General features: G+C 47.7%; 1 protein-coding gene across 2 annotated transcripts in view; it reads left to right on the top strand.

Annotated features, from left to right (window-relative positions):
- The window catches only part of hormad1 (HORMA domain containing 1), a 43,022-nt gene extending 26,560 nt beyond the window's left edge, over positions 1-16,462 (top strand). For both annotated transcript variants that reach the window (XM_073059933.1, XM_073059932.1), the window contains 2 exons: positions 6,872-6,973; positions 15,132-16,462. In XM_073059933.1, coding sequence (XP_072916034.1) covers positions 6,872-6,973; positions 15,132-15,221 — 192 coding nt within the window. In that variant the 3' untranslated portion in view covers positions 15,222-16,462. The remainder of the gene's footprint in view (positions 1-6,871; positions 6,974-15,131) is intronic.

Here is a 16,462-nt window from a genome sequence, read left to right as displayed (position 1 = left end):
GGAAGGCTTCTGACTCATCACCATCATCCAAAACTTTCACCATCATGCCATCGTGGAACTGCTGAACAATCGTGATGAACCTGCCAGGGCAGCCAAACTTCTCCATTATCTTCCATAAGCCATCTCTGCTGACCGTATCAAATGCCTTGGTCAGATCGACAAAAGTCATAAAGAGGTCGCTGTGCTGCTCTTGACATTTTACCTGGAGTTGGCATGCAGCAAATATCATGTCGACAGTTCCACGCTCTGCATGGAAGCCACACTGGCTTTCTGGGAGGAGACCTTGCTCAAGGTGTTGGAGAAGGCGATTAAGCAGGTCGCGAGCCAAGATCTTTCCAGCTATGGACAGGAGAGAGATGCCTCAGTGATTGTCACAAGACTGGCGATTGCCTTTCCTCTTGTAGATGTGGACAATACTGGCATCTTTCAGCTGTTGCGGGACCTTTCTTTCGTTCCACATAGACTGGAAGAGCTCAGTCAGCTTCTGCATCATGAATGGGCCTCCTGCTTTGTAGACTTCAGCAGGGATTGCATCTGATCCTGGTGCTTTGCCACAAGAAAGTGGCTTTTCTGACTTCTTTTATGGGGAGGTTGTCAAGGTCCAGGTTGATCTCCACCTGAGGTAGGCAAGCAATGGCCTCATCATTGATTTCGGCAGGGCGGTTGAGACCTGGTTGAAGTGTTCAGCCCATCTCTCCAAAATTTGCTTTTTCTCTGTCAGTAGCCGAGGCCCATCTGCACTGAGGAGGGGGGAGGAGCCAGATGACTGAGGTCCATACATAGCCTTCAAAGAAGAAACGCTTGGTGTCGTGACTGCCTGCGTAGCCCTGGATCTCATCGGCCTTATTGCTGAACCAGACATCCTGCATCTCACGGAGTTTCTTCTGCACTTTCCGTCTTGCACTGGCAAAGGCATCTATCTTTGCTTGTGAAGTGGGATCATTCTGGTGCGCTCTGAACAGTTGGTGTTTCTCTGACAACAGTGCCTGTACCTCCTCGTCATTCTCATCAAACCAGTCTTGATGTCTACAGATTGCTGGTCCGAGGTGTTCGAGAGCGGTAGAGTAGACTGCATCTCTGAAAGCCGTCCACTGCTCTTCAATGCTGGTGTGGTCATCCTGGGGTGTGTCAAGCAGCCTGCTATCTAGGTCTTCACGAAATTCTTCTGCAACTACACTGCTCTTCAGCTTGGAGACATTGAGCTCTTTTTCAATCTTCTGACCTTGGGGTCTTCTCACAGGCAGGATGCAAAGTTTAAACTTGGACACTATGAGTCAATGATCCGTCTAGCAGTCACACATGGCCTTTGTCACTCTCACATCTTGCCAGTCCCTCTTTCTGGTGATGACATAGTCAATCAGATGCCAGTGCCTAGAGCGTGGATGCATCCAAGATGTCTTGTTATGGGTAGGGAGGCGGAATAGAGTGTTGGTGATGACAAGGTCATGTGTAGCGCATGTCTTAAGGAGCAGCAGGCCATTGCTGTTACACTTGCCAATACCATGTCTTCCAAGAATCCCTTCCCAGGTCTGGTAATCTGTCCCCACTCTGGCGTTAAAGTACCCGAGGACAATAAGCTTCTCTGACTGTAGGACTGCTGCTATGAGGGCATCAAGTTCTTCATAGAACTTATCTTTGATGTCATCTGGTTTGGTCATCATTGGGGCATATGCGCCGGTCAGCGTTGCACTCCTCTTATTGCCAAGTGGGAGCCGAAGCGTCATCAGGCAATCGTTGATGCCCTCTGGAAGCTTGGCAAGTTTACGAGCGAGGTGGGATCGGATGGCAAATACAACACCAGCCTCTCGTCATTCAGTGCTGTGCGACCGCTCCAGAAGAAGGTGTACCCACCACCACGTTCTGTAAGCTGGCCCTTGTCTGCTAGGCGTGTTTCGCTGAATGCTGCAATGTCCACGTTATAGCGGGCTAGTTCTTTGGCGACCAGTGCTGTTCTTCTTTCTGGTCTGACAGCCTTGGTGATGTTAAGCAGAGTTTGCACATTCCACGTGCCAAGGTTGAGCACCTTCAGTTTCGTCTTCTTTGTAGTTCAACCGCTGAGTGGGATCCCCGCCAGCTGCGGTGTGCTGGCCAGGGTAAGATGAAGCAGGCTATGTTTGAGGCACCTTTTCTAGTCCTTTCCTCCATGGAGGTGAGCAGAGCGATTCCTAAAGAGGACTGCTCAGACACCCAGGGGACTGCTGAGCTCCACAGCTGCTTCATTCCAGCGGAGAACGACCCAATGCCCTGGGCCGCCTGTGTGCAGGTTTGTGACTACAGCTTCCAGTGTATCCACACCTGCTGCTTTGCCACTTGCCCATCGCCACAGGACTTAAAGTTTTTTAGCGGAATGGGTTTGGAGTCGTGACTTGCGCTTGACTTGGATTAAAGTGAGGGAGAGTTGCGCAAATCATCAGCCTCACCCTCTCGTCCTGACCTATCTGTATCCAGTTGCAAGACGGAGTCGAGACGGCTGGAGATAAGTCGGGATGCAGTGGATGGCCAGCAGTGTCCTATGTGTCTCACTGTGCCCTGATCATGCTCCACAACGCTTTGCTGGGTCCGCCTTTCTACTCATTGGACTGCCAAGTGGAGGTCTCTGCGTAGTCCGCCGAATTCAGTCTTCACATGCGTAGGTAGACAAGCCCTAACTCACCGAGGGTTTGAGGCCCATCGGCTACCCTCACCAGGTTTTGCCGGCCAGTCGAAGCCGTTGCCCGAGGTGTGGCCGCTGTTGCATGCAAACAGCTACGAGGAACCATTTGGTGAGAGCTGAGTGTCAGGTGAGGACCAATGCGGATTAACTACACAGAAGAGTACCTCTGACGGGGAACTACCTCTCCCTGACACCCCATAAGTCATATAGAAAGTAGAGCAGTGTGCTAAGCACACCCCCCTGAGGTGCACCAGTGTTGGTCATCAGCGAGGGGGAGATGTTATCACCAATCCACACAGATTTTGGCCTTTTGGTTAGAAAGTCGATCCAATTGCAGAGCGAGATACAGAGGCCCAGGTTCTGCAACTTCTCAATCATGTTTGTGGGAATGATGGTATTAAATGCTGAGCTACAGTTGATGAACACCATCCTGACATAGGTGTCTATGTTGTCCAGGTGATCTAATGCTGTGTGAAGAGCCATTGAAATTGCACCTGCCGTTGACCTATTGTGGCGATATGCAAATTGCAGTGGGTCCAGGTCCTTGCTGAGGCAGGAGTTCAATCTAATCATGACCAACCTCTCAAAGCATTGCATCACTGTAGATGTGAGTGCTGCCGGGCGACAGTCATTAAGGCAGCTCACACTATTCTTCTTAGGCACTGGTATAATTGTCGCCTTTTTGAAGCAAGTGGGAACTTCCGCCCTTAGCAATGAGAGCTTAAAAATGTCTTTGAATACTCCCGCCAGTTAGTTGGCACAGGTTTTCAGAGCCTGCAGTATTGCATAATAAGTTTTAAAAAAGTAGAGAGAAAGAGCAGTTTAGTCAGACAATAAGGTGCGAGGGTCATTGCAAGGCCAAGCATGTTGTTGCCACTGTTCATTGGTGTTAACCCAAGACAGGCCTAGTGGGGGGAGGTGTGGGTGGAGAGCAATAAAGGACAATTATCTGACACATTGCATTGTTGTGGTTTCAGATGTATTGTCAAAGAGAAATCTGATTTTAGCAATGGTATAGGTTGAGTACCCCTTATCTGAAATGCCTGGGGCCATGTGTTTCAGATTTTGAATTTTTTTGGACTTTAGAATATATAATGAGATGGTTTGGGACCACTATCATTTCCGACTGCAATTATGTGCTACCAGTAAGTAATCTTTGTCTTACACTTGTTCATCACACGTATTAACAGAAAAATTTATTACATGCCATTAATATATTGAAAATATAGAAAGCATAGAAGACTTAGAGCACAATGCAGGCCCACAAAGCTGTGCCGAACATGTCCTTACCTAAGAACTACCTAGGCTTACCCACATCCCTCTATTTTTCTAAGTTCCATGTACCCATCCAGGAGTCTCTTAAAAGACCCTACCGTTTCCACCTCCACCACTTCCGCTGGCACTCACCACTCTCTGCGTAAAAAAAAACTTACCCCTGACATCTCCTCTGTACCTACTTCCAAGCACCTTAAAACTATGCGCTCTCGTGCTAGCCATTTTAGCCCTAGGAGAAAACCTCTGACTATCCACACGATCAATGACTCTCATTACCTTGTACACCTCTATCAGGTCACCTCTCATCCTCCGTCGCTCCAAGGAGAAAAGGCCGAGTTCACTCAAACTATTCTCATAAGGCATGCTCCCCAATCCAGGCAATGTCCTTGTAAATCTTCGCTGCACCCTTTCTATGGCTTCCACATCCTTCCTGTAGTAAGGCAACCAAAATTGAGCACAGTACTGCAAATGGGATCTGACCAGGGTCCTGTATAGCTACAACATTACCTCTTGGCTCTTAAACTCAATCCCACGATTGATGAAGGCCAATGCACCGTATACCTTCTTAACCACAGAGTCAACCTGCGTAGCAGCTTTGAGTGTCCTATTGACTCAGACCCCAAGATCCCTCTGATCCTCCACACTGCCAAGAGTCTTGCCATTAATACTATATTCTGCCATCCTATTTGACCTACCAAAATGATCCAACTCACACTTATCTGGGTTGAACTCCATCTGCCACTTCTCAGCCCAGTTTTGCATCCTATCAATGTCCCACTGTAACCTCTGACAGCCCAACACCCCCAACCTTTGTGTCATCAGCACATTTACTAACCCATCCCTCCACTTCCTCATCCAGGTCATTTATAAAAATCACAAAGAGTAGGGGTCCCAGAACACATCCCTGAACACATGCCCACAGATCTGTGGGCAAGCCACTTCTGGATCCACAAAGCAATGTCCCCTTGGATTCCATGCCTCCTTACTTTCTCAATAAGCCTTGCATGGGGTACCTTATCAAATGGCTTGCTAAAATCCATATACACTACATTTATGGCTCTACCTTCATCAATGTGTTTAGTCACATACTTAAAAAAATTCAATCAGGCTCGTAAGGCACAACCTGCCTTTGACAAATCCATGCTGACTATTCCTAATCATATTAAACCTCTCCAAATGTTCATAAATCCTGCCTCTCAGGATCTTCTCCATCAACTTTCCAACCACCAACCACTGAAGTAATATAATGTGTACAGGTTAACAAAAGCAGCGCAGCAGCATAGGGAGAATACCTGAATCAGCTGTTGAACAACAAACAACGGCAGGTTTTCTGCCTCCACCTTTGATGCTGTGTTTTGATTAAAAGGTTACAGTAAGTACACTATATTTGTATTTTTTTTTAACTTTTTTTAAGGTTTTATGTAAGGTATAAAACAATCAGCATTGTGGACTTGTACTGATGTTATATTTTCATCAGCAATGAACTTGGCAAACTCAACAATAATTTCTCTACTGCTTTGTGCTCAGATCTTTAAAAAATCACAAATCTTTAAAAATATTATGTGCCTTTTCTTAAATTTCTGCAGCCACCCTGCTGAATATTCACAATTACCTTCAATTTTTAGTTTTTCATGATAGATAGCACTAAGCATCTTGTTCACTCCAGTGCTGATGAGTCCACTCTTTCAGTACACATTCAAGATCTTTATTTTTCACTTTATGCAGTGTTTTTCTATTTTTCATTAACTTCTGTTCATTTCATATGTGAGGTCACTTCTCGGAACTCCCTGAGGTGTGCAGAGGCCTGCGCATTACCTGGGAACGTTCCCAGCACTTTGTGGAATTTTCCATTTGTGATGTCCCATCAGTGCTCAAAAAAGAACTTCAGATATCAGATTTTGGATTTTTGGATAAGGGGTGCTCAACCTGAGTCGGTATTGGTATATTATCGTCATGTGCACCAAGATGCAGGGAAAAGCTTGCCTTGCAAATCAATACACAGTACATTGATGTGGAACAAGATAAATAAAAATGCAGAATAAAGTGTAACAGTTGCAGAAAAAGTGCAGTGCAGGTAGATGATAAAGTGAAAGATCATAACAAGGTAGATTGTGAGGCCTCCTCCAAGAGGACCAGAAACTTGTCGATGGGTTTGCAGGCTTGTGTGCCTCAATGACCCGGAGAGCTATGTTGGCTGGAGTCAAGGCTTTATGCTTTGTCTCTTGGTAGGGTCACTCATGCCAAACAGGTCAAAGGGTAGAGGCCAGACCAGGAGTGGTCTACTGGTCCTCCAGGTTTGGAGGCTCAGCTCAGGGCTAACAAACTCGACTGGTCAAACAAACAAATTGTTATGGAAACAGCAATAAAGAATCCTTCTACATCTGAGTGTGACAGTATTCCTCAGTCTCCACCCAAGACTTGCATGACTGAGTAATGAAAACTGAGAGGAAGCTACTGACATGATGAAGAAAGCCCTGAACACCGGCAGTGATGGAGGACCTTCATTGCTGCCCTAAACACCAGCGGCATAACCAGCAGTAACAGATTGTGTGGCCAAACTTATCGTGCGAGAGGTCCATTCAATAGTCTTATAACAGTGGGGTCAAAGCTGTCCTTGAATCTGGTGATACGTGCGTGCAGACTTTTGTATCTTCTATTCAGTGGGAGAGAGGAGAAGAGAGAATGTCTGGGGTGGGTAGGGTCTTTGATTATTAAAATATGACTGTTATAAGGGATCTGGATAAATACAGGATGGGGAAGATCACAATCCTGTAGAGAGAGTGCAGAGCAAGTGAAAGTAATTAAAGAGCTTTAATGAGCTAGTATAGGCTTATGCATAAATGGCTGCGATCAGGAGGGAAGGGAAAGGCAAGAAGAGCAGGAAAGGTGAGCTTCGCTAACAAGAAACCACACTTAAAAATTGATCCCTCAAATCATTTCAAGAGAACTGTGGAGCCGGTGGACAAAGGAGGCCAAAAGCCAGTGGAAGACTCGCAGAGAAAGGCAGCTGGTAAGAAGAGAACCACCTCGGAACAATCAAAACACGTAAGTTTAAAAAAAAATTAGCCCTTACTGATCCTGTGAGGTTTACAGGGAGGAGTACGGTTGCCCTGGGAAGTGGGATTATTGCTAATAACCAGGATGTAACGTGACCCTGTTTCCCATCCTACCCAATACAGTTTTTTGTGCTTTGCAGGAGATTATCAGAGGTTTGGGAATAGTAAAGGGGAACAATAGGAGGAGCATTTGATGATTCTGGGTCTGTAGTCAATGGATTTCAGAAGAATGAGGGGAGCATCTCATTGAAACCTACCAGATACTGAAAAGGTTAGAGTGGATGTGGAGAGGATGTTTCCTATTGTGGGGGAGTCTAGGGCCAGAGGGCTCAGCCTCAGAATAGAGGGATGAAATTTAGAACAAAGTAGAGGAGGAATTTCTACAGACAAAAGGTAGTGATTCTGGAATTCTTTGCCACAGATGGCTGAAGACCAACTTATCAGGTGTATTTAAGACATACACTGATAGTTTCTTGATTAGTGGGGGAGGGGTTAAGGGTTAGGGGAAGACGAAAGGAGAATGGGTTTGAGGAAAATAAAACCACAATTGAATGGCAGGATTGTCTTGATGGACCAAATAGCCTGAATATGTCCCAATATTCTGTATTATGTTCTAAATATGAATCTTTATAATGAAACCTTTAATATTTTGTACAGTGGATTTCGGTTAATTGGGACATATATGGACCAGTACATTTTGGCCCAATTAAACAGTTGCCCCAGTTAACTAAAGTTTCATGGAAATAGTTAAAAAGGTATAAAGAAAACAAATTACCATTTAACTGAGTAAAAATTAGGTACAGTATTTAAATGAAATATGGAGTAATTCATCCTTTGTACACTGCCAGGTTCTTTTGATTGGCTATAAATGAACAAAATCAGTGCAGCTGCCTAGTGCAGATAATGAACTACCTTCATCAGAATGAGAATAAGGTTAAATATCACCAGCATATGTCATGAAATTTGTTAACTTTATAGCAGTGGTACAATACACAATCATATAGAAAAAAATACTGAATTACAGTATATGTTTAGTTAAATAAGTAGTGCAAAAAACAAATAATGTAGTGAGGTAGTGTTCATGTGTTCAATATCCATTCAGAAATCGGATAGCAAAGGGAAATAAGCTGTTCTGAATCACTGAGTGTGTGCCCTCAGGCTTCTGTACTTCCTTCCTGATGGTAACAATGAGAAGAGGGCGTGTCCTGGGTGGTGGGGTTCCTAAATGATGGACACTGTAGTGGTGTGCTACACACAGCGCTGGAATAACGACACGCAGATGGTGAGTTGTAGTTGCGTTAAAGATTTATTCAAACTTCGCGGCCTCGCTTTTAAGCCTTCCCGTTTCCGCCCTCCCCGGGCGGGAATGCTGTAGGAGAGTGCATATTCACAGTCCCTTTCCACACGCGAGCTTTCCCCCTTGCTGGTGAAGAAGGCCTGGCACCCTTTTTGGGGCCGGCCTCCCTGCCAGCGCGCACCGTTTTGTGAGCTGGTTCGAGTGCGCTGGAAAGTGGGTCACCACATAAACCCCCCCCCCCCCCCCCCCCCCCGCTCCCAGAACCGGCGATACACCCCCCAATGTCCACAGTCTCGGCCGGACCCTGTTTGGGAGGTCTGCCTCTGTGCCACGGTGCCTGAGCCCCAACCGGCTGCACCAAGTCCAAATGGGCTGGTTTGAGTCGGTCCACTGTGAAAACCTCCTCTTTCTCCCCAATGTCCAGAACGAACGTGGACCCTTTGTTCCTGATCACCATAAACGGCCTCTCATAGGACCACTGTAGCGGTGCCCGATGTCTGCCCCGGCGTACAAAAACAAACTTACAGTTCTGCAGGTCTTTGGGTATGAAAGTTGGGCTCTATCCAAGTGGGTATGGGGTCCAGGTTACTGAGCGTCTCATATAGTCTGTCCAGGACTGCTGCGTGTTCTTCCTCCTGCCCCCTTGGGGCCGGTATGAACTCTCCTGGGATGACCAGGGGTGTGCCGTGCACCAACTCAGCCGACAAGGTGTGCAGATCCTCTTTGGGCGCCGTGCGGATTCCAAGCAGGACCCAGGAAAGTTCGTCTGCCCAGTTAGGCCCTTTCAGGCGGGCCATGAGAGCCGACTTCAGTTGACGATGGAAACGCTCCACTAGCCTGTTCGATTGTGGGTGGTAGGCAGTTGTGTGGTGCAGCTGTGTTCCCAAAAGGCTGGCCATAGCTGACCACAGGCTGGAGATGAACTGGGGCCTCTGTTGGAGGTAATGTGGGCCGGCACACCAAAGCGAGATACCCAGGTTGCAACCAGTGCTTGGGCGCAGGATTCAGAGGTGCTGTCAGTGAGCGGGACTGCCTCTGGCCATCTTGTGAACCAGTCTACGACAGTTAGGAGGTGCCGCGCTCCTCACGACACTGGCGGGGGCACACGATGTCCACATGAATGTGGTCGAAACGCCGGCGGGTGGGGTGGTACTGCTGCGGCAGGGCTTTGGTGTGCCGCTGCACCTTGGCTGTTTGGCACTGCATGCATGTTTTGGCCTATTCACTGACCTGCTTGCGGAGTCTGTGCCAAATGAACCTGTTGGAGACCATCCGGACGGTTGTCCTGATGGAGGGGTGCACTAAGTTGTGAATGGAGTTGAGAACTCACCGCAGCCAGGCTGCCGGGACGACGGGGCGGGGTTGGCCAGTAGCTACGTCACACAATAGGGTCCTCTCACCTGGGCCTACGGGGAAGTCTTGGAGCTGCAAACTGGAGACTGCAGTTCTGTAACTAGGGATCTCATCGTCTGCCTGCTGTGCCTCTGCCAGCGCTGCATAGTCCACCCCCCGGGATAGGGCCTGGATGGTAGGTCTGGATAGTGCGTCCGCCACGACGTTGTCCTTTCCCGAGACATGCCGGATGTCTGTCGTGTATTCGGAGATGTAGGACAGATGTCGCTGCTGGCGGGACGACCAGGGATCGGACACCTTTGAACGCAGGTGAGCGGTTTGTGGTCAGTGAACGCGGTGAAGGGCCTACCTTCTAAGAAGTACCGGAAATGCCGGATTACCAGGTATAGTGCCAACAGCTCCAGGTCGAAAGCACTGTATTTGAGTTTGGGTGGTAGTAGGTGTTTGCTGAAGAACGCCAGGGGTTGCCAGCGACCCTCGATGAGTTGTTCCAGCACTCCACTGACTGCTGTGTTGGATGTATCCACTGTAGGGACGTCCGTTCTGGGGTGCACTAGCATCGCAACATTTGCCAAGGCTTCTTTGGTTTTAACAAAAGCAGCTGCGGCCTGCTCGTCCCAGGTAATGTCCTTGCCCTTACCTGACATCAGGGTGAACAGGGCTGATGATTCGGGCTGCTGAGGGGAGGAAGCAGTGGTAGAAATTCACCATACCCACGAATTCCTGAAGGCCTTTGAGTGTGTTGGGTCGGGGGAAGTGGTGGACCGCGTCTACCTTGGCGGGCAGAGGAGTTGCCCCATCTTTAATAATCCTGTGGGCCCAGGAAGTTGATGGTGTCGAGTCCAAACTGGCATTTGGCCGGGTTGATTGGCCGTATTCACTCAGTCAAGCGTAGAGTGGGATAGATGCTCCTGACGACTACTGCTGGCTATGAGGATGTCGTCCAAATAGATGAATGCAAAGTCCAGGTTGCGTCCATGAGCCGCTAGAACGTCTGTGCGGCATTCTTTAGACCAAACGGCATTCGGAGGAATTCGAAAAGGCCGAACGGAATGATGAATGCTGTTTTGGGGATGTCATCCGGATGCATCGGGATTTGATGGTATCCCCGGATGAGGTCTACCTTGGAAAAGATTCTTGCCCCGTGCAGGTTTGCTGCAAAGTCCTGAATGTGTGGCACAGGGTAGCGGTCTGGTGTTGTAGCCTTGTTCAGTCTGCGGTAGTCGCCGCACGGTCTCCAGCCCCCTGTTGCTTTGGGCACCATGTGCAGGGGGGAGGCCCATGGGCTGTCGGACCGCCGTATGATCCCCAATTCCTCCATCCTCTTGAACTCCTCCTTCACCAGTCGGAGCTTGTCCGGGGGAAGCCTTCGAGCACGGGCGTGGAGGGGTGGTCCCTGGGTCGGGATGTGGTGCTGTACTCCATGTCTGAGCATGGCTGCCGTGAACTGCGGTGCCATAACTGATGGAAAATCCACCAGGACTTGGTGAATTCGTTGTCGGACAGAGTGATGGTGTCCAGGTGTGGGGCTGGCAACTTGGCTTCACCCAGGGAGAACGTTTGAAAAGTCTTGGCATGGACTAGTCTCTTCCCTTGCAGGTCGAACAGCAGGCTGTGAGCTCACAAAAAATCCACCCCCAGGAGTGGTTGGGCCACGGCGGCCAGTGTGAAGTCCCACATGAACCGGCTGGAGCCGAACTGTGGCCGGTGCGGGTGCCGTAGGTCCGTATTGCGCTGCCATTTGCGGCCCTCAGTGGGTCCCGGTTCTCTGTTGCAGGTTTCGTAACTCGTCGGAGGTAAGACGCCGATCTCGGCCCCGGTGTCAACCAAAAAGCGGTGTCCCGACTGTTTGTCCCATACATACAGGAGGCTATCCTGATGGCCAGCCGCCGTAGCCATCAGTGGCAGCTGGCCCTGGCATTTCCCGGGAAGTTGCAGGGCGGGCTACAACGGCGGGCTTCTGTGCCCCACCGCTGGTGGTAGAAGTACCATTGTTCGTTGGCCTCCGCATTCCTGCCTCTGGGTTTTGTGGGCTCTGCTGCCGGGCCTGGTCTGGTTTGCTGCTGGGAGCGTGGCCTGGTGATCTGTGCGACGGATGTCCCACTCTCCTTCTTGGCTTTCCACAGCACATCTGCCTGGGCCGCCACCTTCCGGGGGTTGCTGAAATCCGCGTCGGACAGCAGCAGGCATATGTCCTCAGGCAGCTGCTCTAGGAACACCTGCTCAAACATAAGGCAGGGCTTGTGTCTTTCAGCCAGGGCCAGCATCTCGTTCATTAACGCCGACGGCGGCCTGTCCCCCAAGCCATCCAGGTGCAGTAAGCGGGCAGCTCACTCGCGCCGTGAGAGTCCGAGAGTCCTTATGAGCAGGGCTTTGACTGCTGTGTATTTGCTGTCCTCCGGGGGGCGACTGTATGAACTCCTCAACCTGGGCGGCCGTCTCCTGGTCGAGGGAGCTCACCACGTAGTAGTAACGTGTGGAATCTGAGGTTATCTGCCAAATGTGGAATTGGGCTTCTGCTTATTGGAACCATAGGTGAGGTTGCAGCGTCCAGAAGCTTGGCAGTTTTAACGAAACTGCATGAACAGATGCAGCGTCGTTCATCTTCGGTCCAAATATTGTTTGGGCCATCGGGGTCACCAACTGTAGTGGTGTGCTACACACAGCACTGGAATAATGACATGCAGATGGCGAGTTGCAGTTGCGTTAAAGATTTATTCAAATTTCGCGGCCTCGCTTTTAAGCCTTCCCATTTCCGCCCTCCCCGGGCGGGAATACTGTAGGAGGCGCATATTCAGTCCCTTCCCGCGTGCGGGCTTTTCCCCTTGCTGGTGAAGAAGGCCTGGCGCCCTTTTTGGGGCCGGCCTCTCTGCCGGCGCGCACCGTTTTGTGAGCCGGTTCGAGTGCGTTGGAAAGTGGGTCACCACAACACCACCTTTTTGAGGAATTGCTCCTTGAAGATGACCTGGATACTAGAGAGGCTAATACCTATGATGGAGATGACTAACTTTACAACTCTATGGCATACTTTGAACCTGTGCAATAGACCCCATACTAGATGGTAATTCAGCCAGTTAGAATTTTCTCTATTGTACATCTGTAGAAATTTACTAGTGTTTTAGGTGACATACAAAGTCTCCTCAAACTCCTAATGAAATATAGACACTGTCTTTCCTTCTTTATAGCTGTTTTCAACAATTGCATCCTCCAAATCTTCATTTTCATTGTAACCGTGTCAATACCTTCAAATTCTTTGTAGTTCCTAACTTCTTTTAAGTTGTGAAATTGCTTCATTTTCACTCCCGGCTATTTCTGACATCTCCAAGCCTGAATGCTTGAACCCACAGTGAGCAAAACAGTTCTGAATTGTCTTACTGATTATTTCTCACCAACTGTCAGTGACAAAAATCACAGTATTTTGAACACACATACAACTGTCACTATTTAGAAACTTCACTTAAAACATGATGCAGTGTATAATAGCCACACAAGTGCACGCAACTGATGTGAGTTAGAAACTGCACAAGAACAGTCTCTTGTCCCAATTAAATGGCAATGTCCCAAATAAATGGAGGGAATCCTGGTTATTTTCTCAATTAGTTTCTGTTCCAAATAAGCAGCTGCCCTGATTATCCAATGGCCCAATTAACCAAAATCCACTGTATTTACCAAATCAACTACAGGTTTGCAGTTGAGTGCCATTGAGGCCTCCCCAATGTTCTGGGGCTATTATTTATCCCACAATTACTGACAATAGATTTATTATAATACAGATGATTGGGGGAGCTAGCTGTGTGCAAAGAGGCTGCTGTGTTCACTTCACTGCAGTGATCACGCTTCAAGATGTATATAACAGGATGTAGGGGACTCTGGATGGGGACTGAGAGGAACTGTGCCTGTCTTCATTTTCTCTGTGGGTTGAGGACCTATCCCATTATTCTGGAGAATTGGAGGGGGTGTTGCTGTTTTTTTCCTGGGATTAGGCAGTTACAGAGTTAAGGAAGACAAATGCAATGTTAGCAGTCATTTTAAGATGACTAGAATATAAAAATAAGGACGTAATGCTGAGACTTTATAGGGCATATATGTCAAACTCAACGCCCGCGGGACAAATCCGGCCCGTGGTGGAATTATCTTTGGCCCGCAAGATAATATCTAATTACTATTAAAGCTGGCCCCAGTAATCGAAGCACCTATGGCGTATGATATGGCTAGTGCTGAGTTTATTCAGGTACCAGGTTTTCAGGGTTTTTAGTGTTTATTCGGCAGTCTTCTTCATAAGAAACAGAATTTGTAAAGTGAAACACTTTGTAGTTATAGCAGAGACTGAGCCACATGAGAGCAGGCTGAAAAAACGGAGGCAACGAAAGCTGCGTTCGCACGCGTCCGACTGATCCGGCCCGCATGAAGCTGCATTTTGCTCAATCCGGCCCGTGACCTAAAATGAGTTTGACACCCCTGTATATAGGGCATTAGACTCAGACTGTTATGAACAGTTTGGGGTCCTTGTCTAAAAAAGGGTGTGCTGGAATTAGAGAGGTTTCAGAAGTTCACGAGAATTATTCTGGGAATGTACGGGTTAACCTACTCTGGGCCTATACTCACAGGAGATGGGGGGGGGGGGAATATCTCATTGAAACCAAATATTGAGGGGTCTAGATAGGGAGTACGTGGAGAGGATGTTCCTATAGTGGGGGACCCTAGGACCAGAGGTACAGCATCAGAATAGAAGGATGTCTATTTGGAACACAGATGAGGAGGAATTTCTTTAGTCAGATGGTGGTGAATTGGTGGAGTTCATTACTGCAGACTTTTGTGGAGGCCAAGTCATTAGATATATTTAAAGCAGAGTTTGATAAGTTCTTGGTTGGTTAGGGCATCAAAGGTTATGTGGAGAATGCAGAAGAATAGATTTGAAAGGGTTAATGAATTTAGCAATGATCGAATGACGGAGTAGACTTGAATGGGCCAAATGGCCTAATTCTGCTCTTACGTCTTACGGTCTTATGCTAAGAGGGTGTCTCCCTTGTGGGTAGAATCTCAAACTAGGGGGCATTACTTCAGAATAAGATATGGATAGGAAAGGTTTGGAGGAATATGAAGGAAATAGGATTGGCACTTGGTTAGCATGGATGAGTTGGGCTGAAGGGCCTCTTCACTACAGTGACCTTCCAAATGGTGAGAAAGATACTCTTGAAGTTAAGAGGATTACTCACAAACACAAGAGAATCTGCAGATGCTGGAAATCCTGACTAATGCACACAAAATGCTACAGGAACTCAGCAGGTTAGGCAACTATAAGGTTAGGCGGCAACTATAAGAGGTGAATAAACAGTTGATATTTCAGGCTGAGATCCTTCATCAGTCTTGGCCTGAAACATTAACTGTTTATTACCCTCTACAGATGTTACCTGAGCTGCTGAATGTTTTGTGTGTGTTGAAAGGATTACTCAAGGAGGAGTGAATGTACAAATCCTTCTTCATGTCTCTCCACCAGGCATATCAGTTTGAAATCCCTTGCAGTCAGGATGAAGTCTCGACGAAGAAGAGGAAGAAATTCAGTGAGCCCAAGGAACGGTTTCGTTAGCTGACACATTCACATCCACAGTGTCTCCTTGGCATCCACATTCCTTTTCAGTTGCAGAAACTGGTTGTCGGGAGTTTTCTTCCGTAATGCTGGTGTGTTGTTTGGGGAGGAGAAAAGGCAGAGTAACGGCCTTGCAGAAACTCCCCCTTATTCTTGTTATGCTTCATTCTCTCATTCTGCCATTCCCTTGTAAGGCAGATGGCTTAGGAACACACTGAAACTATTTTGCCCTTGCATCCTTTTTAAAGGTGCCAAATTAGTTCCGCCCCACCCCTTCAAATATACAGACTGTCCCCTCATGAGCCTACAATCCCAAAGATTTGCAAAAAGTGCTTTCCTCGTCTCAGTCCCAAACAGACAATGTATGTCAGTGTCACCCAATTCTAAAAGAGCCTGTTAGCACCGACCCTGTCACATTCTCCCTGGGGCTGCCTTCAAAATTCCAATGGCCCCATCAAAGTCAGTTTCCTCAAAAGATAGCTCTCCCACCTGAGGAACTATTCTTATGAACCTTTGCTGTATGTCCCACCCTCCAATCATTTTGCTAATGTCCATGGGAACTACCCAGTTTCTATGAACATTTACAAAAATGTCATTAGAAGCAGTGAAATAATAATACCCCATGGTTGAGGGAATCACTGCTGCATTGGAAATCAAAACTACGGCAGACAAATGAAATCTGAAATATACAGAAAAATACTTAGCAGGTCAGCCCGCATGTGCGGGAAGAGAAGCCCTTCATTTTCAACCCTGAAATATTTACTCTGCTTCCCTTCCCAGGTCTTGCCTGACCCGCTGAGCATCCCCCGCATACTTTACTGTCAAGATAGTACAGTGTCCTCAGAGTCACTGGTGCGACAGAGATTTCTCATGTTGAACTTAGCAGTGGCACAGATCTGTTGCAATGTACTGACGTTTTTAAAAACAATTAGGCTCCAAGTGAATCACAAGACATGACGATGGAACAAAAAGTGCACAAGATGAACTTGATATTTACTGGGGTAACATGTGAACTGTTTCTGTTTCTTAAAGGAGGAAAAGCTAGTTCTCCACCTTATTCTCAGTTGAGGTGAGGGGGGTGGAATCCAGCTGTTCAGCTAAATGGCTGCAGCATTCAAAGTAAATTGTACAAGTGCCTGAGTACTGATGCACAAAATATACTGTATTGGTTTACATTGTCTGGTGATAAAACTGTTTTATTCACAATGTATTACTGGATTACATGTTTACTAAAAGTCACT

Source organism: Hemitrygon akajei, chromosome 11, assembly GCF_048418815.1.
Source record: "Hemitrygon akajei chromosome 11, sHemAka1.3, whole genome shotgun sequence".
NCBI classification, from domain to species: Eukaryota; Metazoa; Chordata; class Chondrichthyes; order Myliobatiformes; family Dasyatidae; genus Hemitrygon; species Hemitrygon akajei.
This window is presented reverse-complemented; position numbering and strand designations above follow the sequence as displayed.